The sequence below is a fragment of the Mobula birostris genome, chromosome 1, assembly GCF_030028105.1.
Source record: "Mobula birostris isolate sMobBir1 chromosome 1, sMobBir1.hap1, whole genome shotgun sequence".
Classification (NCBI taxonomy): Eukaryota; Metazoa; Chordata; class Chondrichthyes; order Myliobatiformes; family Myliobatidae; genus Mobula; species Mobula birostris.
In genome coordinates, this window is record NC_092370.1 from 210,956,362 (window position 1) to 210,982,257 (window position 25,896).

Genomic DNA, 25,896 nt, shown 5'->3' on the forward strand with positions numbered 1-25,896 from the left:
GCTAGCTTGACACTCAATGCAGCACAGGTGCAAAGTATGCAATGAGCCAGCTGGATTTAAACCCGGGACCACTCCTCTTTAAGTCTGATGCTACTACTACTCTACACCCTGGCTGGCTATCTCGTTATATATTCCAAAATCCATCTAGGATCAAGCATTACTCAACTTGTATTAATCAATGTTCAAGTGCCAGTAATTTCTCAATACCAATTGTACAATGATCCATTATGCTAATCTCCAACTTTGAAGAATAACAAGGGCAGGACAAAAATAAACTGTTTCAACTCAACACCAAGGGAGTAAAGAAGTTCAGAGTATAACTGAAGCATTACATTCCACTGCAGAAGTTAAAATGGAAACAATCAAAATGATTATCTGACCTTTCTGCAGAGGTGCACTTGCTGACAGCGAAGCCAACTCTTATTAGTACTCAGATCAGTTTGAATTGCAATTGCTATAAATTGAAAAAGGCAGGTGGTGTGCAAGTTATTACACATATTCAGGATGGGATTGAAACTTAATACTTTTATTTCACAACATATGCTCAAGTTGATCTAACCCGTTTACTTATATTTACTTAACAGTTTACAAAACTCATGACCCATGCTTCAGACAATATTAGTTGTGTTGACGACTTGTCTCTTAACATGACTGCCACAGCCCTTCAGAACAAGTATATTAGCATTCTCTGTTTAGTCAACTTCTTCCATTCGTGAAGTATCATCATCATCACCCTCCAATGGTGGCATTTCTTCTGTGCTTGTTGGGCCTGCATCATCCATGACAGGATCTTCCTCATCAATACCTAGACAGGAAAGAGTCACATGATTAATTTGTTTAAAACAGAAACAAAAGGAAACATCTTCACCTTGGCATTGCAAAATACACAAGGCACATTACTGAAGCTTTAAGTTTGAAGAGTCAATTGAGAAAACTGTCACTCATACTAACCAAGACCTAGTTTGATCATCCTGTAGATGCGATTTGCATGAGTTTGTGGATCTTCCAATGAAAAGCCAGAAGAGAGAAGTGCAGTCTCAAAAAGAAGAATGACCAGATCTTTTACTGATTTGTCATTTTTGTCAGCTTCTGCTTTCTGTCTTAGTGTTTCAACAATTGGATGGTCAGGGTTTATTTCCAAGTGCTTCTTAGCTGCCATGTAACCCATTGTAGAGTTATCTCTGAGTGCCTGTGCCTTCATGATTCTTTCCATGTTGGCAGTCCATCCATAGGTACTGGTTACAATGCAACATGGAGAGGCGACTAAGCGATTGGAAACTGTCACCTGTGGTTTGGTGGTAGGTGGGGTGATGAGAGGAAAAGAAAGATATTTTATCAGACACTGCTCATAATCACACAATTATACCATTAGTCCTCCAACAACTCCTCTCAAATCTATTTGTGACAGAAGATTGAAAATTTCCTGTTTCTCATCTTGCTAATCTGACAATAACCTATATTACATCTTTTATATCACCCTTGAAGTCAAAATATTAGCCCTTGAACTTGTGTTAAAGAAACCCTCATCTTACACAAGTAATTCTGTAAAGCCCTGACCAGTGACATAGTTTGGCTTAAGACTCATACCCTGATTAACTTCCTTCAGTGAAGTCCCCTTTAAAATTCACCAAGACTTAATTTTTGGGGAGGTGACCCAAAATGCTTATATAGTTCACCAATTCCTAACTGGGCTCACTTTCAAGACACTTCATCTTACATTTGATAATCATTGCTTATTTATTATCTTTTGTTTTGCATCTGCAATTTTTTTTTTTTGCACAGTGGTTGTCTACCCTGTTGGCTATAGTCTTTCATTGATACTGCTCTGTTTCTTTTATTTACTGTGATTACCTGTAAGAAAATGAATTTCAGAGTTGTACATAGCGACGTATGTACTTCAATAAGTTTACTTCAAACTCCAAAATCTAAATCATAAGCGGTTTTGGCAAAGTGAAATTTCCATGGCTGGGTTTGTTCATGTGCTAATCCTTGAAATTGGATGTTTCCCTTACAATACACCTTCCAACTGCCTGTAAACCTTATTCCCAAAATGAGACAGTAGATACTGCTGAAGGCTTTATCTTCCAACTCAAAACAAAAACCATTTTTGATGCAGAATTAAAGCAGCTCTTTTTTTAAAAAGAGCTCAGTATAGTCAATCTACTCTAAAAAGATTCACTGGCACTTTGTTCAAAGATCAATTTAGTTAATACATCTAAAAAAACATACTTTCTCTATTTTTTTCTCCAGTATGTCTTTCATAATCTTGCACAGGTTCTCAAAATTTGCTTTCTTTTCTTCCTGCTTCTTTTTCTCCTCTTCATCTTCTGGAAGTTCCAAACCTTCTTTTGTTACAGACACTAAAGTTTTTCCATCAAATTCTTTTAGTTGTTGCACACAGTATTCATCAATTGGCTCCGTCATGTAGATCACCTCTAATCCATGTTTCCTTAAACGCTCCACAAAAGCTGAATTGGCTACTTGGTCCTTGGTTTCTCCTAAATATTAAAGAAAATAAAATCCAATGCTCAAGTTCAGAAACCATGTGCAATTAAGAATTCAATTAGTTGAGTTCTGCACTTTACATACCAGTTATGTAGTAGATATGTTTCTGATTGTCTTTCATACGCGAGACATAATCTTTGAGAGATACCATTTCATCCCCACTCACTGAGGTATGGTATCGGAGCAATTCAGAAAGCTTTTTGCGGTTTTGAGAGTCCTCGTGAATTCCAAGCTACAAGGAATTTTAGAAAAAGTTAATAAGCAAAGCCAAGAGCAAACTTTGGATCCATAAAACACAACAAAAATCAATCATAAAACTTTGCAGTGTCTTTGCTTACAAAGAAATGCAGCCATCGAACAATTAGTGGACACTTTAAACACGGTCACAAATTAAGAAAATAGCAAAAACAAATACAAAAAAAACTGAAATGTAGTAGTAATGCCCTACAAGACCACAACTTAAAGCTCTAGAGATTCTCCTCATGCAGCAACGTCCTAAGCTTGCATCTTCTACCAATTCCGTTTACCTTGAGGTTTTTCGAAAATTGCTCATACAATTTCTTGTAGTTTTCTTTGTCTTCTGACAATTCTGTGAAGAGCTCCAGACATTTCTTCACCAGGTTCTTACGAATAACTTTTAGAATTTTGCTCTGCTGTAACATCTCACGGGAAATATTAAGAGGCAGATCCTCTGAGTCCACAACACCCTTAATAAAATCTATGGAATGATATTCAACATTAGGATTTTTCCACGGCAGCTTGCCCAAAACTAGTTTTACTTAGCATAATCATGTCTCAATCTTCTGAGAAAATACTCACTCAGATATTCTGGAATGAGCTCTTCACAATTATCCATAATGAAGACTCTGCGTACATACAACTTAATGTTGTTTTTCTTTTTTCTGTTTTCAAACAAATCAAATGGTGCTCTTCTTGGTGCAAAGAGCAGTGCTCTGAACTCCAACTGACCTTCAACAGAGAAATGCTGCGCAAAAGGTTTTAAATTAGTTTCATTAAACAACCAATTTGCCATTTAAATAATCAAGAGTAACTATTTTCATAGCAAATCAAACTTACTTTCACTGCCAAATGTTCCTCCCAATCATTAGTCAGACTCTTGTAGAATTCGCCATATTCTTCATTAGTAATATCTTCAGGGTTCCTTGTCCAAATTGGTTTGGTTTTGTTCAATTCCTCTTGATCAATGTATTTCTCCTTGATTTTCTTCTTTTTCTTCTTGTCACCCTCTTTCTTTTCATCTTCTTCTTCATCTGATCCAACATCCTCAATTTTTGGTTTGTCTTCTGAGGCATCATCCTCCTTCTTCTCTTCTTTCTCTTCTCCTTCATCATCACTAATCTCCTTATCACGCTCTTTCTCCACCTGTTCAGAAAAAAATCATAGGACATTTGTTTTGATGAACTCAAGTTCCCACTTAAAATTTTACCAATTAGAATTAAAGGCAAAAAAACAAACAAACTTCAGCCTGAGTTAAAACTTACAAACAAGGTGATGGGGTAGCCAATGAACTGTGAGTGTTTCTTCACGATCTCTTTGATCCTCTTTTCTTCTACATATTCCATTTGATCTTCTTTCAAGTGCAAGATCACCTTAGTACCACGACCAATCTCTTCACCTGAGTGGAAAAATAATGAAAATAACACTAACTCCCTGTCAAAAACAGTATACTATCAAGAAAACATCAAGTTTACATCTTTTAAGATTGTCCTCATACTGACCATGATCCAATCGTACTGTGAAAGATCCTCCAGCAGATGATTCCCATACATATTGATCATCATCATTGTGTTTGGTGATGACAGTCACTTTTTCTGCTACAAGATAAGCAGAATAAAAACCAACACCAAACTGCCCAATCATCGAGATATCTGCACCAGCCTGTAAAGCCTCCATAAAGGCCTTTGTTCCAGACTTAGCAATGGTACCAAGGTTGTTGATGAGGTCAGCTTTGGTCATCCCAATGCCAGTGTCTCGAATAGTCAAACTGCGGTCTTTCAGATTTGGTACAATGTCAATCTTCAGTTCTTTACCAGAATCCAGCTTGCTTGGATCAGTCAAACTTTCATAGCGAATTTTGTCAAGAGCCTTTAGTTTAAAAAGAAAGTAGTATCAATGACTAAAAAGGACTCAACTTTTCAAAGAGCTACAGTTCTTTGGCAGTATCTGACCAATTCATCACTTGTAATTTCTTTCAAGCACCTGCAATTGATGACATTGGTTCCATCACTGTCGAAACCATCCAAAAACCCACAAAGCTGAGTAACAGCAAGTCATCCTCAATAGAAGGGATTGTCTAAGGAAATATACAACTTATCCCAGAGCATACTACACCCTACTTGAATACCTGTTAGACAAACACGGAGGCAAAAATTGTAACCATGAAGCTATGTTGAAACAAGCACACGCTTCAGATTCTTATTTCAATAAAGCAATATTTAATGATTGGTAGCCCTTGCTAGCATAAATTAAGAGCCACAAAAAAAGGCTAGAAATAGATTGAAGTATCTTAAACTGGTTATTCTCCATATTTATTCATTCACCACTGGGCTAAGTAAACCAACTCCTTTGTGAATGGTGAGACTACCGGTAGCACATGGATGGGGGGGGGGGGGTTTAAAAAAGGAATATGGATGCAACAGCAGCACCTTAGGAACTTCAAACTTCACAGCAGAGAACAAAGTTAAAGCAGCCTTAGTGAGGAGGAGCAGAGGGATGTCAGGGTCAAAAGCTGCAGACCCGCCGAAGTTGCTATGGAAGTTGACAGGGCGGTTAAGGTGGCACATGGTGGGTTGGTTGTCAGTGGGGGTTAAGTTCAAGAGCCACGAGGCAATGTTGCAGTTCTAGAAAACTGGTTAGACAATATCTGGAGTATGGTGTTCCGTTCTGATCATTCGACAGAAAGTATGTGGAGACTGTAGCTGAGATCTACCAGGATACTGCCTGGATTACAGAGCATGCCAGGACTTTTCTCCCTTTGCAGCAGAGGATGAGAGCCTCAATAGCAGTGCTTAAAATGATTAAGAAGCATGGACACCAACACCTGTTCCCCAGGTGACAATGGCCGATGTAACTTTCAAGGAGATTGCAGGAAAGTGTGGGTAGAGTGTCTAGTGTTAAATGCCAGGAACACACTGTCAGGAGCCATGGTAGAGGCAGAAACATTAGGGACATGGATGAAGGAAAAGATGGAGGGCCATATAGAAGGGAAGGGCTAGACTGACCTTAGTTAAAGGTGGGCCAAATGGCCTGCACCAGGCCATGTAATGGGCCTTATCCAGATACACTCTGTGTCAGCGTGCACGAATTGGGCTGAGGGTCCCAGTTTCAAGCTGTGCAGCTCTATCTGAGAAATGAAGTGCCTTTGGGCAAGGCCATTTTCTTTAACAACAGGGATCAACAATGGGCTGCTCTTTGAATGGACTGAATCACTCCAGACACACAGTACCTTCAGTTAGCGTCGAACTCAAACCAAATCGCAATTCTAGACCAATATTAAGAATTTCCTCTCTTAACCCCCCAAGCAAAGCGCACTAGGAAAACGCATAGTGAGATTAAAACCTTTAAGAAGTATCCATCAAATAGAAACTAAGTGAAATTGGCGAAGCTATCACATAAACTTACGTCAGAAGAATTGGAAATAAGCTCCCTCAGAAAGATCTCTTTATTGGAATAAAATGTATTGATGATCAAGGACATCAATTGTGCAATTTCCGCCTGGAAGGCGAAGGTCTCGGTCTCCTCCTCCATTGGGGCGTCCTGGGTAACTGTCGGAGTTTCCTCGGGCATCTGATTTTTACATTAAAAAGAAGAAACGTTACTCCGGCAAGTAAATAAGCTAAACGGCCGTCTAAATGGGTAACAAATAAAGTATCGCCGATATTAGCGATACTATGCAATCCCACATGCGCAAGTCATGCTCCACCCACCAGAGCAAGCTTCTAGAAAAGTCTCGGCGTTACCAGAAGCCTTAGCGCCGCAACGGCGTGTGACAATGAACTGACACGAGTGGCAGTTAAAAGAAATGTACAATAATGGTTACATGGAATGCATTTCAGTTATTAAATACAAGGAGAACCTCTCCACGGCATTATACTCATCGGCAAACCGCGCTGATGGTTTGTATGTAGCTATCAGAACATCCGTTTGATTTGAAGTACTGAAATCTACAAATTATTTTTAAAATAATATCCTTAACAACCAAAAATTCACTTTGATTGAGTTTCTTTTCACGTGGGTCTTATTACTATACTCAGAACTTTTTACCTTGATCAGTTTCCTTAGGACGCTCAGGCTTTGAGAACTACACCAAGCTCCCGCACAGCGACCACCCTAGCAAATGCAGGGGGGGGAAGGCGGTGCGGCGGTTTTTATACGGCGCCTCGACTTCGCGAAATTAAAGTTCGAGAAACATCTCGAACCCTCGTCAACGCGCTGCGTTTGATTGTCAGCAGGCTCGACCAATAGGGGCGTTCGGCAGCCGACGCGCTGAGCTCCCTGGCCCAATCGTCGGCGGAGGGGGGGCGGAGACGCTGAAGGTAATACGGAAAGTGGTTTGAAATGAAGTCACAGCCCCGAAGTTGCTGGAATTTTCTGGGCTGGCGCGCGGGAGTGAGCGGCAGCGGCGTGCTGATGGTGGCGGACGGGGATCATCTCCCACCCGCCCCAAAGCCGCCAAAACTCTGCTGCGCGATCTTCAAAACGCACCCATTCACAGTGCAATCTAGCCGGCTTTCAAACTGGCTAACTGTGGGATGGTCTCACCCATTTTGTAAATTTGGAACTATGGTTCCGTCATAATGTAGGCATATCTTACCTTCTGAAGCGGGTAGATCACCCACACTGAGGGAAAAAAACTCAAAAATTCCCGACCACTGTTTGATTGAGGGTGTTAATTCTTTTGGTGTAAGCCCTCGTTAGGGGGCTTAATATTAATTAATTTCCTACATATATAAAGCAACGCAGTCAAAATGCTGGAGTAATTCCGCAGGTCAGGCAGCATCTATCGAAATGAATAAACAGTCGACGTTTCGGGCCGAGACCCTTTCTCAGGACCAGAAAAGATCGCTGCTGAGTTCCTCCAGCAGTTTTGTGCGTTGTTTTGGATTTGCAGCATCTGCAGAATTTCTTGTGTCTCTATTTTATATACTGTAAAAGGCGTTTTCCTGGTTAAGGCCGGGAAACGAGATTCATCCCGGCGTGCTGGCTGGAGTTGATGCGGTTACCTCAGGAAGGACGAGCTTCTGGCCAGCAGCCCGGTTCCCATGGATGATGAAAAGACAGGGAGGTTGCAGGCGGTGCCGCTGTGGGGAGGGAGGGGGGACGCCTCGACCGGTAAACACGCTTTCACTTACTTTGATTTCAGGCTCTGGAACATTCTTTGAAGGTACAGCGGGAGCGGAGGCTAGAGGTGTAGTTGCTGCTTTCCATCAGAGGCCGACCAGTGTTTAGAAGAGGAGACAGATTTAAACCAGAAAATGCTGCATATATTCGTCGGTCAGCATCTGTGGCGAGAAAAACGCTTAACTGATTTAAAAGAAAAAGCTGTAAAGATTCATCAGATCAGACAGCAAGAACAAAGAAAGGAGCAGAGTTTACGTTTTAGACTGATGATCTTTCATTGGAACTAGGAAAAGTTATATAAATAAAATCAATGTTTTGGAGTTGCAGAGAATGGGGTGGGTAGAGGAAGATTTATTTTTGATAATAAATTTGGTAAGGAGAGACTAAATGACCTAAGGGTACTAATCGCTAAACGGGAGTAAAAAAAAATGTAAAATTCCTTGTTTGGTGGAAATCTGAAATTAAAGCATGCTGGACATACTCAGCAGTTGTACTCTTAAGTATTTGTGCGAAGAGAAAACGAGTTAATGATACAAGTTGATATCCTTTTGTTAGAATTGACTAATACATACTCCATGCAAAGGCTGGTTTTCTGAAATTGTTGAATCAATGCTACGGGCTTTAACAGGTCTAGGTGAAAAAGAAGATACTGTTATACCTATAGATGCTGCCTGGCCTGCTGCATTCACCAGCAACTTTTATGTCTTGCTTGAAATTCCAGCATCTGCAGATTTCCTCGTGGTTACTGTTATACCAGGCTTCATTGGGACAGTTGTGAAGCGGAAGACAGAGATTAAAGTATTGCTTAATTAAAGTACAGTACTAGCAACAAGGTCACTTGTGAAATGAAATGAGATGCTCAGTTTAGAGGATATTACATTACATGGTGAGCACCAAATGCAGTATATTAAATTGAAAAGAGTAATAGAAATCACTTTCTCTGGAAAGGAGTGTATCATCTCCATTCTATCTGAAAATAATGTTGACAATGTCTGCAATTATTATCAAAATAAGGAACGGTGAAGCCATGGAATAACTTGAAAACAAAGGTAATAGTTGTAAAACAGAGAATTTGCTTAATCAGGTGCCAATTTGGATCAAAAAGCACAAGGGTGATGAGTGAATACAGACATACCTTTTCAACTAGCTCAAGTAGAATAAGGGAAACTTGATAGGACTACATTGGAACGGCTTGCTAAAGAATGAGCAGAGAGATGGTTGAGTGTTTCCACAGCTCAAAAGTAGATAGAAGTTGTTAGTTATAGCTATGGAGATGAAATAAGCAGCAATATTGACAGCAAGTATGTGAAGTTTATTATGTAGTTATAGGTTGTACTAAGAACAGTCAAATTTATCAAGAATGATTATTGTAACTACCAGGACATCTAAGGTGGAGGTGATGGTGTGGTTGACCAGACCAAGAGCTAGAGAATAGCCTTGTTGCATTGGAAAAATTTGGCAGAAAGTAATATTGACCAGGTGTTTCAATCTATAACAATACAAGGAAACGACAAGAAATAACTTCACTGTGATTGAAATTTTAAGAGCAGTAGATGTAGAGCTACTAGGACTTAATGTTTCAATCCCTATGGTAAGTCGGCACTCTCGATGTTGGCACTGGGCTTGGAGTGGTGACAAGGAGGCCACTCTCTTGATTCATTCTCGTGTCCATGCCAAGGTTCGTTACCAGGAGGTCAGTCAGTCTTCTTGAGCCCCTGCTCTCGCAGACTCTGGGGGTATACAGTACTTTTTAAACTTTCCGTAGCTAAGTGAGGGTGGCTCTTGTGCCCTGACAAGATGACGGAGCCTGCTGTTATGGGTAGTTAGCCCATAACAGCCCTGTTGGGGCTCTATTTCCTCCTGTCAGCTGTGTCTCCAGCTGTCACACAGTCTTTCCCTTGTTGTGCTGTGTAAAGTTAAAAATGTGACTGTTTTGGGAAGCGTAATAGAAGGAAGGATTAAAGGGGAATAGAAAGTGAAAATGATGGTGGTATGAACTGTCCCAAGTTTAAGAGACAAATAAGGTGAGAAGTCTTGCTGCCAATGCTGAGGGAGTAAAGCTAAAAAAAACTTTGACAAAAACATTTATTTGAACCTGAAAGATCAGTAGAGAAGATGGTGAATTGGTTTATTATGTACTGAGGTACAGTGAAAAACTTGTCTTGCATATGATTCATACAGATCAATTCATTACAATAGTATATTGAGGTAGTACATGGTAAAACAATAAGTACAGAATAAAGTGCTACAGAGAAAGTGCAATGCAGGTAGACAATAAGGTAGATTAGGAGGTCAAGAGTCCAACTTGTCTTACTAGGAAACTATTCAATAGTTTTAAACAGCAGGACAGAAACTCTACTTAAGCCTGTTAGTATGTGCTTTCAGGCTTTTGTATCTTCTGCCTAATGGGAGGGGAGATGAGAGAGAATGTCTGGGGAGGATAGGTCGGCTTTACCAAGGCAGTGAGAAGTGAAGACAGCATCCATGGAGGAAGGTTAGTTTCCGTGATGTGCTGAGCTGTGTCCACAGCTCTGCAGTTTCTTGCAGTCGTGTGTAGACCAGTTGCCATCCAGATAGTTTGCTGTATATGGTACATTGATAAAAATCAGTGAGGGTTAAAGGGGAAAAACCAAACTGTTTAACCCCTGATGAAATAGAGGCACTGGTAAGCTCTCTTGGCCATAGCCTCAATGTGGTTGGACCACAACAGGTTATTGATGATGATGTCTCCTAGGACCGTGAAGCTCTCAGTAGCACCATTAATGTAAACAGGATTAGGTGCACCACATCTCGATTCCTGAAGTCAATGACCAGCTCTTCTGTTTTGCTGACATTGAGGGAAAGGTTGTGATTGCACCATGTCACTACGCTCTCCATCTCCTTCCATTAGTCCGATTAATTGTAATTTGAGATTAAGCCCACTATGGTGGTGTCATTTGCAAATTTGTAGAGGAATTAAAGCAGAATCTGGCCATGCAGTCATGAGTCGAATAGGGGGCTGAGGTTACAGCCTCACAGGGCACCAGCGTAGAGGATAATCATGGCAAATTTGAGATCTATTCTTACTGATTGTGGTTCGTTGGTCATGAAGTCAAGACTCAGTTGCAAAGGTGGGGCATTGAGTAACAGATCTTGGAACTTGGAGATGATTTTGTTGTGAAGTATTGAAGCTAGAGTTGTAGTCAATAAACAATAGTCTAACATAGGTGTCTACATTGTCCAAATACTCCAGTGTAGGGCTAGGGAGTTTACACCTACCTTAGATCTGGTTCAATAGTAGATAAATTGCAGTGGATCAAGATTGTCTGGGAGGCTAGAGTTAATGCATAGCATGACTAATTTCTAGAAGTATTTCATGACAGTAGATGTCAGAGCCACTGGGTGGTTATTAAGGCTCATTACCTTGTTTATGTTGGGTACCAGGTTGATAATGTACTTCTTTCCTTTTTAAATCTTTTTATTGAATAAGTATACAAAAGGGTAAGCCATATAGGCACTAATACACTGTTAGAATATAATAAAATTACAGGAAATATTAATACAGAAAAAAAGTGATACAAACAATGTAATTTAAACATAACATACTAAGGTAACATAATAGTACACTAATTTTTATATATATATATCTCAATAGAGAAAAGGAAAAAAAAAAACCCACCGTGCAACTAAACTAAAAGCAAAGCAAAGCAATGGGCTAACTTGGAACCAAATAGAGTTAAAGAACTTAAAATCACGTCCTCAAACCCGACCTCCATTAAAAACAGTAAAAAAAAACAAGAAGGGTATATAAATATGGAGCAAAAAAGAGAAGAAAAAATTACATTAAATGAAAATATTGAATAAAAGATCTCCAGGTCTGTTCAAATTTAAGTGAGGAATCATAAAGCTTGCTTCTAATTTTCTCCAAATTCAAGCATAATATCATCTGAGAAAACCAAAAAAAGGTGGTTGGAGCGTTAAGCTCTTTCCAATGTTGTAAGATACATCTTTTCGCCATTAAGGTAAGAAATGCAATCATTCTACGGGCTGAAGGAGAAAGATTACTGGAAATTTTAGGTAGTCCAAAGATAGCAGTAATAGGGTGAGGAGAGATATCTATATTCAATACCTTTGAGATAATATTAAAAATGTCTCTCCAAAAAGTTTCCAGAGTAGGACAAGACCAAAACATATGAGTTAAAGAGGCTATCTGCCCCAGACATCTATCACAAAAAGGATTACTATGAGAATAAAAGCAAGCTAATTTATCTTTGGACATATGTGCTCTATGAACAACTTTAAATTGAATTAGGGAATGTTTAGCACAGATAGAGGAAGTATTGACTAATTGTAAAATCTGCCCCCAGTCATCCACGGAAATGATAGACCCCAATTCCTGTTCCCAATCTACCCTAATCTTATCAAATGGAGCTTTCCTAAGTTTCATAATAATATCATAGCCGATGCACCTTTCTGACATGGATTAAGGTTAATTATAGTATCTAAAATGTATGTAGGAGGAAGCATTGGAAAAGAAGATGTGACGAGAATACACATAAATTAAGATGTTTGCTGGCCTGGGCTAGCACCAGAGGCATCAGCAGTTGGTCTGCCAGCTGTCCTCAGGGGAGGGAGAGATAAGGAACAATGAAGCAGCATTTGGAGATGTTAATGAAGGAGCCATCAGTCTGGGTATTGTCTAGAGCGGCTCCCCCTTTGAACCCTGAACTGTTTGACGTGATGGACAGGCGATACCCCAGCAGGGGGATAAAAAGGGACAGGTTCGCTAAGGCAGGACATATACAACACCCGAGGTAACAAGACCCTGGAAGCGGTGCGCCTCTCACAAGTCGGTGGGAAGTACTGGGCCACAAACGCACAGGGTGGAAAGGTACGATCAGCGGGAACCCGGTGTGTGTCCACCCTTGCTTGGGTGCCGGGTTCACTGCAGAGGATCGACCGCATCTGGAGGAGGGGTCACAGTCGGTGACCTCAGGTGACATCACAAAGGACCTGCCCGAAAGCTTCTTATGAGCAATATCGCCAGTCTGTGAGTGGAAGCCGTTCTGAATGATCAGTCGTTCTCGTTCTCTCTCTCCCTCCCCCCACATTGTCCATCGCCATGGCAACGATTACCGCGAACTGAACTAAATTGGACTGAACTTTGTGTCACTTTGAAATTGGTCATTTACCCCTAGACAACGATAGAGCTTGATTGGTGCTGTTATCTTAATTCTGTGCACGTGTGTTTATCATTGCTGAACTGTTGCATTTATTATCCTTTCGATTACTGTGTTGCTTGTTTCTTTAATAAAACTTTCTTAGTTCTAGTAATCCAGACTCCAACTGAGTGATCCATTTCTGCTGGTTTGGCAACCCAGTTACGGGGTACGTAACGAAGAAAGTATAGTATTTAGGAAATTTCTAACTTGTAGATACCTAAAAAAATGTATTCTTGATAAATTGTATTTATTAGATAATTGTTCAAAAGACATAAGGGAACCATCTAAAAATAAATCCAAAAACTGTGAAATACCCTTAGTTTTCCAAATTTGAAAAGCACAATCCATAAAAGAGGGAGGAAAAAATGTTACCTAAAATAGGAATCGCTAGCCCAAATTGGTTAAGATCAAAAAATTTTCTGAATTGGAACCAAATACGTAAGGTATATTTAACTATCGGGTTAGATACCTGTTTAAGGCATTTCAAATCAAAAGGAAGAGAGGAACCTAAAATAGAGCCAAGTGTATAGCCCTGAACAGATTGTAATTCCAATGCTACCCATTTAGGAATGGATAGTATATCCTGGTCAAGTAACCAAAATTTCATATGTCGAATATTGATTGCCCAATAATAGAATCTAAAGTTAGGTAATGCTAAACCTCCATCTCTCTTAGCTTTCTTACTTAAAGTATGTGGGAAAACCCAAATTAAAGCAGGAAGTGGTAAATGATGTCTGTAAATACCCCTGCTTGCTAATCTGAATATAAAGGGTTTGAACTGAGAGCTGAGATGACAAAACACAAAGAATTGTCAGAATGTGGGGGTCAAAACAAAGTGGTTTGCGTCACACTACATCTACAAGACCTAAGCAAGGTTAAGTGGTGGAAAATGTAGCTGAGTGCAGATGGTACATTTCCAATGATGTCACTGTCATAGATTGCCAAGGGTCTTGTTCAGAAGTAAATAGAATATACTGAGGGAAGTCCCTTAAGGGCTGTTAATACCCAATTTCACAATATCAAAAAGAGAGGAGTAGACATCACAGGAAAGTGAGCAAAACCAGCTCTCACCTCTATTCCGACACCCTGTCCTTCCAGTACACTGTTTAAATTGTCCAAATGTGTATCGTATCCTGCAGTAGGACTCGGGCACCATTACAGCGAAATGCTCCGGGCCTAGACTATGCTGCCCAGTGACTTGCTTCAGGCCCAGATTTCGGCGTCCAGCCTGAAGCTGCTGTCAATTTCTCCAAAATTTGACCCAACATGTCTGTAGAACAATTTAACTGTTAGTATATATTATTTATCTATTTTTATTGACAGACAACTCTTCAAGCTTTGCTGCCCAGCAACTCCCAATTTAACCCTAGGTTAATCACCGGACAATTTACCATGACCAATTAATCTACCAACCGGTACATCTTTGGACATTGGAAGGAAACCAGAACACCCAGGGAAAGCCACGCAGTTACAGAAAACTCCTTATAGACAGCAGTGGGAAATGAACCCCAGGCATTAGTACTGTAATGTATTGTGCGAACCTCTATGCAACTGTGCTGCCCATCCAAGCACCCATAAAATTATTTTCCTTTATGTACCCATTCAATTCCCTCTTGAAAGATCTTATTGGTTCTATTACACAGCGAGTTCCAAGTTGTAGCCATTTTTTTTTGCATATAAAGAGTTTATGAAATTTATTAGTAGACAACACATTTCTCTGTACCTTTCACTCTTTAGATATGTATTCTCTAGTCCCTTAAAAAAAATGTTTACTCAAACTCCTATTACCCACTTTTCAAGCAATACAACCTACATCCCCCACCCCCGTCTCTCCAGACTAGTTTCGTTGGTGAAATCACTAATTCTTGGATTATTTATTTAAATATCAAAGGCAGTAGCTTGATTCAGGTCTTGAAACTGAGCCCCACAGTACACTGTGCAACAGCTCCAATACCATCACCATTGTACAAACAATATATGAAAATCCAAGAGAAATATAGCTAGTTTCTGATGCACAGTCCTTTAATATCCTCATTTGAATTTGGGCTTACACAGCATATGCTTTTTATCAATTTCTGAAATACGGACTATGAACTACCACCTTGAACTTTTGTATTTCTCTTATGAAGTGGCTCATTTTTATTGGGACTTCCAGCACTTAGACTTAATGATAACAAAGTATTGTCAATTCATTGCCACTTCAGGAGTTTTTTTTTGTGCTTCAGAAGGCTTGGCATTCAAATGTGCCTGCTGCCCTTGCCCTTTGTGATACCACCCACCAAATTCACAAGCTATCAGAATAGCACAGAAAATTAATTGCAGTGTATTTTCCAGATGACACACATTAGAGCCAGAATAGGCTAGTGCTGAGGAATGATGGTGGAAGAGGTGCAAATCAACTGGGCTGTCTTGTCTTTGATGGGCTGAGAGTTTCGAGTGTAGTTGGAGCTGCACTCATTCAGGCAAGTGGGGAGTACTTTTAATGTAGCTCAAACAGAAAAAAGAATCTCACATTTTTTGAGAATGATATGAAATGCAGCTAAAGGTACCACAAGCTGGTTTCAAAATGGACAAAAAGTCATTGAGATAAAAAGTACTGGTAACATTAGTAAAAACATTCTGTTCCAAGCTGGGGTAATTTCAAAGCAAAAAAACCTATAAATACTGGAAAATATAAAATGTTGTAAATATGCAGTCATGCAACCTCTATTGAGAGAGGAACAGTCAGTATCAATCACCTTTCAGTAGAATTGTGCAGAGCTATGAAGTATTCTGAGCTGTTTCAGGTCCTCAAGCTCAACTTATTGTCATTCAACTGTATACATGTATACTCAAAATGAAACAGTGTTCCTCTGGACCAAGGTGCACAACACAGTACATATAATTCACACACAACACAAAGTAAGATTACCACAACTAAATTAACAAATAAGAGATGAATTTATAATGCATCTTAAAAAGTAAATAGTATAACGCTACTAGCGTTTCATTCGTGATGAGACCTGGGTAGTGGGCAGGGAGTTCAGTGGTCTGACTGGAGAAAGAAGCTATCTCCCACCTTAACAGTTCTTGTCCTAATGCTAGTCATAGTCATACTTTATTGATCCCGAGGGAAATTTGGTTTTCTTACAGTTGCACCAACCAAGAACAGATTATAAATATAGCCATATAAAACCATAAATAATTAAATAATATGTAAATTATGCCAGGAAATAAGTCCAGGACCAGCCTATTGGCTCAGGGTGTCTGACCCTCCAAGGGAGGAGTTGTAAAGTTTGATGGCCACAGGCAGGCTGTGGTACCTCCTGCTTGATAGTAGGGAGCCAAAGAGATTGTTGGGCAAATGGGAAGGAATCATTGATAATGCTAAGGCCCTGTATATGCAGCGCTCCTGATAAATATCTGACAGGTGGAGGAGAGACCTCAATGATCCTCTTAGCAGTCCTTGCAAATCTTTGTAGGGACTTGCAATCATATGCTTTACAATGTCATACCAGACAGTGATGCAGCTGGTCAAGACACCCTCAATGGTGCTCCTATAAAAGTTGTTTAGAATGGAGGGTGGGTGGAGCCTCACTCACCTCAGGAAGTGGAGATGCTGCTGTGCTTTCTTGCCCAAAGAGGTGGTGTTCAGAGACCAGGTGAGATTGTCTGTTATGTGCATGCCCAGAAACTTCATGCTCCTAGCTTTCTCCATGGAGGAGCCGTTTATGTGCACTGAAGTGCGGTCTGCCTGCACCTTCCTTAAGTCCACAATCATCTCTTTAGTTTTGCCCATGTTGTTGTGCTTGTACCATTCTCCCTCCTCTCTATACCGTCTTGTCATCGTTGTTGATGAGGCCAACTACTTTTGTGTCATCAGTAATTTGACAACTTGGTTTGAAATGAATCCAGCAGTGCAGCCACGTGTCAGCAGCATGAACAGCAGTGGGCTGAGCGTACAGCCCTCAGGGGGGCCAGTGTTCAGTCTGATGGGTTAGAGATGTTTCTGCCAACACGGACTGACTGAGTCTTTTCTGTCAAGAAGTCCAAGATCCAGATAGAGATAGAGGTGTTGAGAATAAATGAAGACAGTTTGCCCACCAGCTTCTGAGGGATGATCATATTAAGGGCTGAGCAGAAATTGATAAACAGCATCCTGGCATATGAGGCACCATTTTCCAGGTGGGACAGCACAGAGTGCAAAGCAGAGGCTATGGCTCCAATGCCATCCCCACCTGGCCCTCAAAGAGCATGACTAAAAGCAAAATAAAGGAAATAACATCCTCTACCACCACTATACTGAACCCAGAAATTGATAATCAAATTTGGACCATACAATTATGAATATTGTGATCCAACAGCAACAATATAATTTCCTGATGTAAGCAAGCTAAAAAAAGGGCAAATCAGAGATTGGTAGTAAAAGTCTTCTCTAACATATACGATCAAACCCAAACCATGGTACTGATAAAGGCACTTATCTATCTTTTTAATTTGTTAAATAAATTGCATACACTGGAACTCTTCTAGCTTGTTTTGTGAGAAAATCCATTTCTACCAAAGTTGGAAGAACTCCTGATATCTCATTTTTTTTTATGTGTACTATCTAATTCATTTTGGAGCTAAGGATCAAAGTGTGTTTAAATTTAGCAATATGTATGATAAAGACCAGGAAAAACAGTTTTCAATTGGGATAATTAAGTTTCGTAAAATCGGACTGAAACAACTCCTTTCAAATACTGCAAATCACAGAACAATGGGATATTTTCAAGCAGGAGATTACTGAGGAACTGACTAAATTTGTTCCTAATAAAAGGAAGAATTCCCAGATCTAGACCACAATGGACACTGAGGGACAGAGAAAAAGATAAGGCAAAAGAGAAAATTTTAAAAACTAAATAATCAGAAAGGAAATTCGGAAGACATTAGGGAATGTTAAAATAATGTATATTGGCACAAAATAAGTCAAGGAAATAAGATATTTTGAGGGAAAGATAATAATGAATAGGTCCTATGAAGGACCAGAATAAAAGCTTGCCCGTGGAAGTGGAAGACGTGTAGTTGTAAGTGAACTTTTTGCCTGTGTTTGCAGTGAAAACAACAGAGAAAGAAGATATATCCACTCTTGCCAATTTTTATTGATGCACCATAGAAGGCATCAAAGACACATCAAAGCTTGGTAAGGCAACTGCTCCACCAAAACCCACAAGAAATATTTATAATTTAAAATTTCTAATATTTACTATCGATTTGTAATCGAGAAAGCAGGAAGCGCAGATTCAAATATTGCTATGGTGATCGCACGTTCTAGTATCAACTGTTTGACGACAATAAAGTATAAATTGCAGAGAGTTGTGAACACAGCCCAGTACATCAACCTTCATTCTGTTGACTGTCTACATTTCCTGCTGTGTCAGGAAAACAGCTAACATAATCAAGAACCTCTCCCACACCTGTCGTTCTCTCTCATCCTGTTAGAAAAAAGGATACAAACCCCATTGTTGATAGTCTCTTGACCGACCTCTCAGATATAAAAAGATAAACTCTTGATCTCCCAGTCTACACCATCAAGACCTTTGCAGTAATTTTGTCTATTGGCACTGGACTTTCTCTGTAACTAATACTCTATTTTGCAGTCTGTTTTCTTTTTACTACTTTGATACATTATGTATGGCATGATCTGTCTGGAAGGCACACAAAACAAAAACTTTTTACTGTATCTCAGTATATATGATTTAAGAGTATAGTGAAACAGAGAACTTTTAGTGTGCATGCTCACAGATCTCTTAAGGAAGCAGGGCAAATCGATAAGGTGATTGAAAAGACATATGGGATACTTGCCTTTATCGGTTGAGGCAGTGAATACAAGAGCAGGGATACTGTGCGAGAACAATACAAAACAATTCAAAATGTTGCAGATGTTAGAATTTGAAATACTAAGCAAATTAGGCAAAGAACAAGATCAAAATTCACATTTCATCTTAATGACTAAAAAAGACTGAGATTAAAATAATTGAGTAGCAACAGACATAAATTACAAAAGGAAAAGTCTGTGGTTGGGAAGCAGTTCAGAAAATCTGCTGGCCTGACAATAGATGCACAGTGGGGAGAATCCTTACTGGTTACATCATGCATCACTGCCTGGTATAGGGAAACACCAATGCCCATGAACGTAGAAGTCTACAGAAAGTGGTGGATACAGTCTAGTCCATCACAGGCAAAGTGGTCCCCACCTTTGAGCACATTTACATGGAGCGTTGCCACAAGAAAACAGCATCCATCATCGAGGACCCCCACCACCCAGGTCATGCTCCCTTTTCACTACTACCATCAGGAAAAAGATACAGAAGCCTTGGGTCCCACACCTCTAGGTTCTGAAACAATTATTACCTTTCAATCATCAGGCTCCTGAACCGGCATGGATAACTTCACCCACCACATCTCTGAACTGATTCTACAGACTCACTTTCAAGGTCTCTTTACAATTCACCTTCTCAATATTATTTTTCATTCGCAGTTTGTCTTCTTTTACACATTACTAATCTTTGCATGTTTATGTATAGTTTTTTGAAACTTCTAGTTTGTATTTCCCCTGTAAATGCCAGCAAGAAAATGAATCACAAAGTAGTACAGTATATGGTAACATATATGTACTTCAATAATAAATTTACTGAAGTCCTGATTGAGAATGCTGGATTATCTGCATATATCTCAGGATATCAGTAGATGGCACTCTTAGTTTAGAACATGTATAAACTCAAACTCATGCCGGATTACAAACTAGCACATTCTTAAATGGACACATGTTGAATTGCAAACAGTAGTAGTATCACTTACTTTGTAATTCATCTGAGATTATAAAGATTTTTCTGAATGTCTTTCGTTAAAAGTAACTAATTTTTAAAGTCTGTATGTAGATGAGAACTGAAAAGTTTTAATTTTTATTAACCTTTTCACAGCACGTGGATGTCACGGACAACACAACATAATTTCTACCCCTTCTTCCCCTTGATTTGACTGGGTTGACAGCCATTTTGAAGCACAGATAAGAGTTGAACTCATTACTTGTTGCAGAATTAGAAATGAACTGATTGTAAGGCAACCTGGATCATATGTGACTACAGAGACTGGTAAAACTGGAGAAGGTAGCGAAAAGATTTGCAAAGATGTTACCAGGACTGGAAGGCTCGGTTATGCGGAGAGGCTGGATAGGGGCAACCTTTGCCCCTGGGGTGTAGAAGGCTGAGAGATGACCTTATATTAGTCTTTTCCCCAGGGTAGGAGAGTCCAAAACTGGAGGACATAGATTTGATGTGAGGGGAAAGACTTAAAAGGGACTGAGGGACAATTTTTTCCACACAGAAGGTGGTATCTGTAACCAGTTGCCTGAGGAAGTTGTAAAGGCAGATTAATTATGACATTTAAAAGGATTTATACAGTTGCATGGACAGGATTAGTTTAGAGACAGTAACATGAATGGAAAAGGTTTAGTCCCATTTGCCTGTGTTTAGTGTGCCAAATGGGACTATATCAGTTCAGCAATTTGGTTGGCATGGACAAGTTGAGCTGAGGGGCTCATTTTTGTGTTAGTAGCTCAAGATTCTAAGTCAGCCAGTTTGATTGGCATTTGGTACACCACCCAATTATTCATTCCAGCAACCATCAGTACTTAAAGGTTGCAGTGTATAGCATCTGCAAAATGCACTGCAATTATTCACCTACGCTACTCCCAATAACAGTTCTCAAACCTGCAACCTCCTGCATCAAGGACGAGTGCAGAAGATAAGTGAGCAAAGGTCCAATTGGAGACGACCCACGCTCCAAGTAACACACCACTCTAATTGGGAATATTATTTCCACTCTCGGGTCCAGATCCTGAAACTCCCGCACTAACAGAATCATGTGAGGACAAAAGCATTGCTGCAGTTAAGGAGATTGCTCACCACAACCTTCTAAAGGGCAATTGGAGATGGGGAATAACAACAACATGTTCTGTCAACAACATCCACATAACAAAACCCAAATTAAGGAGGGCAGATTTGGGCTATCCCGTTAATTGATTTCGACAAGTAATCTAATTCTTCAGGAGAAAGAGCGTATTCTGTCTCCTCTGAGACTTTATGTACACTGACATCGCACTTGGCCTTCATTATCAAATAGACTGTGACTTAATTTTATGACAAAGCACACAAGTAAACAAAATCTACTTGACAAGATACTAGACTGCAACCGGCAGTCAAGCAACAAGCTCCAGCAGGTTCAACACTTAACCAAACAGAAAACGAGAGAAAATTAGTTCAATAATAATTATAAATATGAGAAAATCTACAGATGGTGGAAATCTAGGCAACATACACACAAAATGCTTGAGGAACTCAGCAGGTCTGGCAGCGCCCATGAAAATGAATAAACAGTCTGCAATTCAAGCCAAGACCCTTCTTCAATAACGATTGCTGCCAACTTCTATGCTGCTGATGGAAAGGTTTAAAGGATATGCGGAAACACAGGCAAATGGATCTAGCTCAGGCAAGTTGGCTGGCATGAAAAGTTGGGCTGAAAGGCCTATTTCCTGTGTTGTATAACTCTATGACTCCATGTCACACAACTGAATACTTACTGTCACGTATAATTCAGAGTTTGATCTTTATCATTTATATTTCTAATCTTGTCTACAAGTTAGCAGTACTAACTAATAATTGCAACCTGTTGTTACTGGTTGTGAAACATTCCATTATCAATGAAAGACTTTAGCACAGATTTATCAGCTTGTTATGCAAATGATAGTGCTGTATGAGAAGTTAACAACAAAACCAAAACAGTTAACATAATTCTTTTGCAAATGTGATATGGCCCAAATGTTACAAGCAGTATGTTTATTTTTTATGGTTTCACTGTGTCACAGGATTGAAAAAGGTTGCTGCACGCTCATCCAGCTCCATCATGGGCACTATTCTTCCCACCATCGAGGACACCTTCTAAAACCAGTGCCTCAGGAAGGTGACATATATCATTAAGGAACATCACCGTCCAGGAAGACATATCCTCTTCTCATTACTACCATCAGGGAGGAGGTACACGAGCCTGATGACACACACTCAACATTTTAGGAACAGCTTCTTCCCCAATGCCACTGGACTTCTGAATGGTTCACGAACGCAACCTCACTAATTTGCTCTTTTTGCATTAGTTATTTAATATAATTTCTTTTTGTAGTTTGTATTAATTTTAAAATATATTGCTCTGTACTACTGCCATAAAACAACAAATTTAATGACATATAAACCTGATTCTAATACAAATACTAGTATGTTTCTTGTAGTATTCCTTTGTAAGTTTGGATGATAATTTGTGTGACCATCTTGTGCCATTTAGAGAATGTTAAGGAGGTTTAGTAAAATCAGGATAGCCAGTGTTAATAACTTTCCTTCTCTTTCTTTTAAGGTTACATATATACATATGAAATTTACAATCTAATGCAATTTGGGCAGAACAATTATTCTCCACAGCACATAACTTATATCATGCATGTGAAGCACTTTAAAGTGAAGTTAAATAGTCTCAAAAATGAGGCTAATTAATAATGATCAGCAAAAAAAAAAAAACCACTTGCCTATAGGAAGGATATAATTGCACTGAAGAGCATACGGAGGAGATTCACCAGGTTGTTGCCTGAGATGGAATATTTCATTTAAGAGAGGGCAAGTAAGATTGCGCTTGGGTTCCTTAGTGCTGAGGAGCTGAGGCCTGGTGAAGGGGTGCAGGGGTGGTTGGACCTGAAGAAGTGTGCACAATCCTCAAGGGCAACACAGAAGGAAACCTTTCCTCTCGTCAGAGGTGTCTCAAACTAAAAGGTGTGATTTCACTTGTAAGGGGTTTTCAGGGGATCTAAGGAGGTATTTGGAATCAGAGATATGTTGCTTGAGGTGGTAGTGGAGGCAGGGATCTTCACAACTTTTGGATATAACCTAGAGAAGCACTTCATTGCCAAGGGCTTGAAGGTTACAGGCCAATTGCTGGTAGTGGAATTTGTATAAATGATAGTTAGCATAGGCATGGTAGATCAAACAGCATGTTTCTGTGCTTTATGAGTTATAGAGGAAGGTTAAATAGGTTAGGATTTTATCTCCCAGAGCATAGGAGAACAAGGGGAGGTTTGATAAAGGTATAGAAAATTATGAGATCATAGATATTGCGTCCTTGCTGTCTATATCAAAGGCAACATGTAAGCCAGGGCAGTACGATATGGAGAGCAAGCTGTTGCCCATGCAGCAGGCTCCCCCTCTCCACGCAGCTGATGAATCCAAAGGACAGGCAAAGATCAACACAGTTTGGCACCAGTGGCATCTCCAGAGTTGCCAGTCAGTGTTGAACTCAATGTAGGGCTGCCTCAGGGACTCCAGCTCCGGATTTTTCCTTGGGGTTTACTTCCGAAGCCTTCCCCATGAGGGGATATAGCCGCAAGACAGCGGAGGTTTGAGATCAGAGTTTTCCTTCTCCCAGATGAGCTGCCAACCACGGCTGATGAGCCCCATCCACACACAGCAACTGGTTGTTACGCGCTGGCTGTTTTATCAGTAGAAACAGTTCCACCAGGCTTAGTGGGTAAGTTACACGTGATGACCAGGAATCTGAATTTGGCTGTCAGAGGCTATTTGAGATGCACAGCATTAAGAGCATTTAATAGGCAGTGGGAGGTTAACCACACTAACACCCTCTCCCTTGCTCTGACATCCTTAAGGAACCATGAGGGGTGTAAATAGAGTATATGCAAGCAGGTTCCCCCCCGCCCCACTGAGGTTGGGCGAGACTAGAACTACAGGCCATAGGTTAATGGTGAAAAGTAAAATATTTCAGGGGAACCTGAGGGAGGTGAGTGTGGAATGAGCTGCCGTGGAAGTTGGAGAAGTATATAGAAGGGAGGGGTATGGTCCAAGTGTGGGTTGGTGGGACTAGAGAGAATAACAGTTTGACACAGTCTTGACAGGCCAACAAGCCTGTTCCTATGCTGGAGTGTTCAATGACTGCGATCCAGCGAAAAACTTGTCTTGCACACCGTCCACACAGATCAATTCCTTACAAGAGTGATGTAGGAAAAGGTGCAACAGCAACAGAGCACAGAATAAAGCGGTACAATACAGAGAAGATGCAGTGCAGGTAGAAAGCAAGGTGCAAGGTCATAATGAGGTAGATTATGAGGTCAAGAACCTACCTTATCGTACAAGGGAACCATTCAAAAGTCTTATAACAATGGCCACAAAATACTGGAGGAACTCAGCAGCCAGGCAGCCTCTATGGAAAAGAGTGAACAGTCGACGTTTCGGGCTGAGACCTTTTCCATAGACGCTGCCTGGCCTGCCGAGTTCCTCCAGCAATTTGTGTGTGTTGCTTGGGTTTCCAGCATCTGCAGATCTTCTTGTGCTCCTAAACGATGGAAATAGAGTTTGTCCTTGAGCTTGGTGGAAAACATTTTCAGGCTTTGTATCTTCTGCCCATTGGGAGGGGGAAGAAGAGAGAATTTCTGAGGTGGGTGGGAATCTTTGATTAGCTAGAGGCAGCAAGAAGTGTAGACAGAGTCCATAGAGGGAAGTCTAGTTTCTAAGGTGTGCCAAGCTGTGCCCACAAATCTCTGCAGTTTTTTGAAATTTGCCTCAACAAGGACTATACTATGGTCATTCTCACCAATCTTTTTTTTTATGGACAGACAGCAGACTTATCTTTTATATTAGACAATTTATGAACTGACACAGACCCAGTCTGTTGGCTACATCCTTCAAGATTGCGCCAAGGAGGATGCTACGACCCACTCTGGCTGATGGACATTCATGTTCACCATCCATAATGTATTCTTGCCAATTTCAGTGCTTCTTCCAAGTGTTGCTCATCAATATGTAGTAATCAAGAAAAGATATACTTGGTCAGCAAAATAAAACAAGCTGATGCAATTGCTGGAAGTCTGAAATAAAAACAGAAACTGTTGGAGTAGGTCATCTCTTGTGGTTGGTAGTGTTTTCAAGAACTAAAAAGTTACAAAACCTTACCATTGTTTGACCTGGTGGCATAAAAAAAATAAGGAATTGAAAAGACATTCTCCATACAAATGACGTATCTATGTAAAACGCAAACAAGAAATTAGGTAAAAATGCCTTTTAGTGACAGGGGCTCTATTATCTAATCTTGGAAGACAGTAAAATATATATTTTTAAAATTCAAACAACACCATAGTTCTTCACTGGTGCACCAGAGTGACAAGCGAAACTGCAGATAATGATTACTGCAGCAAGTTTGAGGTGAAAGCACAGCCTAGTAGATCGAACGGCAGACTCTGCACAGCAACAAAAAACAATAAATCCTTTGAAATGGATGACAACAGATGTCTCCCCTTTTAAATAGACCCAAAGCAAAAATAGTTAACTTCAGAAAACTCCCGAAGAAAGCACAAACTGGAACATTCTCCCCCTCAGCAATCTGAGGAATGCTTGTCAAAACTGTTTCTGTAGAAGATCTCTGTTCTTTACTTAAATTGCCTGAACTTTGTACGCTGACATGTTTTTGCTAAGAATTCTGCCTTTTCCGGTTAGTAACTACAACCTCTTCCCCACCATCCAACACAGGTAATGTATTGTTTTCTAACTCCCTCACCCCCATTTTCTGTATCAACCCCTAACCTCCTCTACCCGGATCTTTTGCCCAATGTTATCATAGTATCGTCTCCAATATTTTCTTTGCCCTTCTCACTACTTTTCTATCTATTGCTTGAGCTCTTTTATATTGTATGACAATAAGAGTAACACTGCCTTTCTTAAAAGCTTTATTCCATTCCTTCACTGCTCTTTTACATTTATCCATC

The 25,896-nt window shown here is 40.1% G+C and overlaps 1 protein-coding gene and 1 long non-coding RNA gene across 3 annotated transcripts; both read right to left on the minus strand.

Moving 5' to 3' along the window:
- Window positions 1–510: 510 nt before the first annotated feature.
- On the minus strand, window positions 511–6,899 carry LOC140204188 (heat shock protein HSP 90-alpha). Its single transcript, XM_072270663.1, has 11 exons — window positions 6,790–6,899; window positions 6,148–6,312; window positions 4,245–4,611; window positions 4,008–4,141; window positions 3,583–3,888; window positions 3,325–3,490; window positions 3,033–3,223; window positions 2,590–2,737; window positions 2,230–2,498; window positions 952–1,285; window positions 511–805 (listed from the first exon to the last, which is right to left on the minus strand). The coding sequence occupies exons 2-11, from the start codon at window positions 6,310–6,312 to the stop codon at window positions 693–695; spliced, it is 2,193 nt and encodes a 730-aa protein (XP_072126764.1). The 5' UTR covers window positions 6,790–6,899; the 3' UTR covers window positions 511–692.
- A 984-nt stretch (window positions 6,900–7,883) lies between these two features.
- Window positions 7,884–25,113, minus strand: LOC140212413 (uncharacterized). Of its 2 annotated transcripts, XR_011889722.1 has the most exons (4): window positions 25,088–25,113; window positions 24,799–25,002; window positions 14,139–14,337; window positions 7,884–8,027 (listed from the first exon to the last, which is right to left on the minus strand). It is a non-coding gene; the product is annotated as an uncharacterized lncRNA (long non-coding RNA). The 2 variants fall into 2 exon arrangements; XR_011889717.1 differs by lacking the exon at window positions 25,088–25,113 and having other exon boundaries at window positions 24,799–25,054.
- Between the last annotated feature and the right edge of the window lie 783 nt (window positions 25,114–25,896).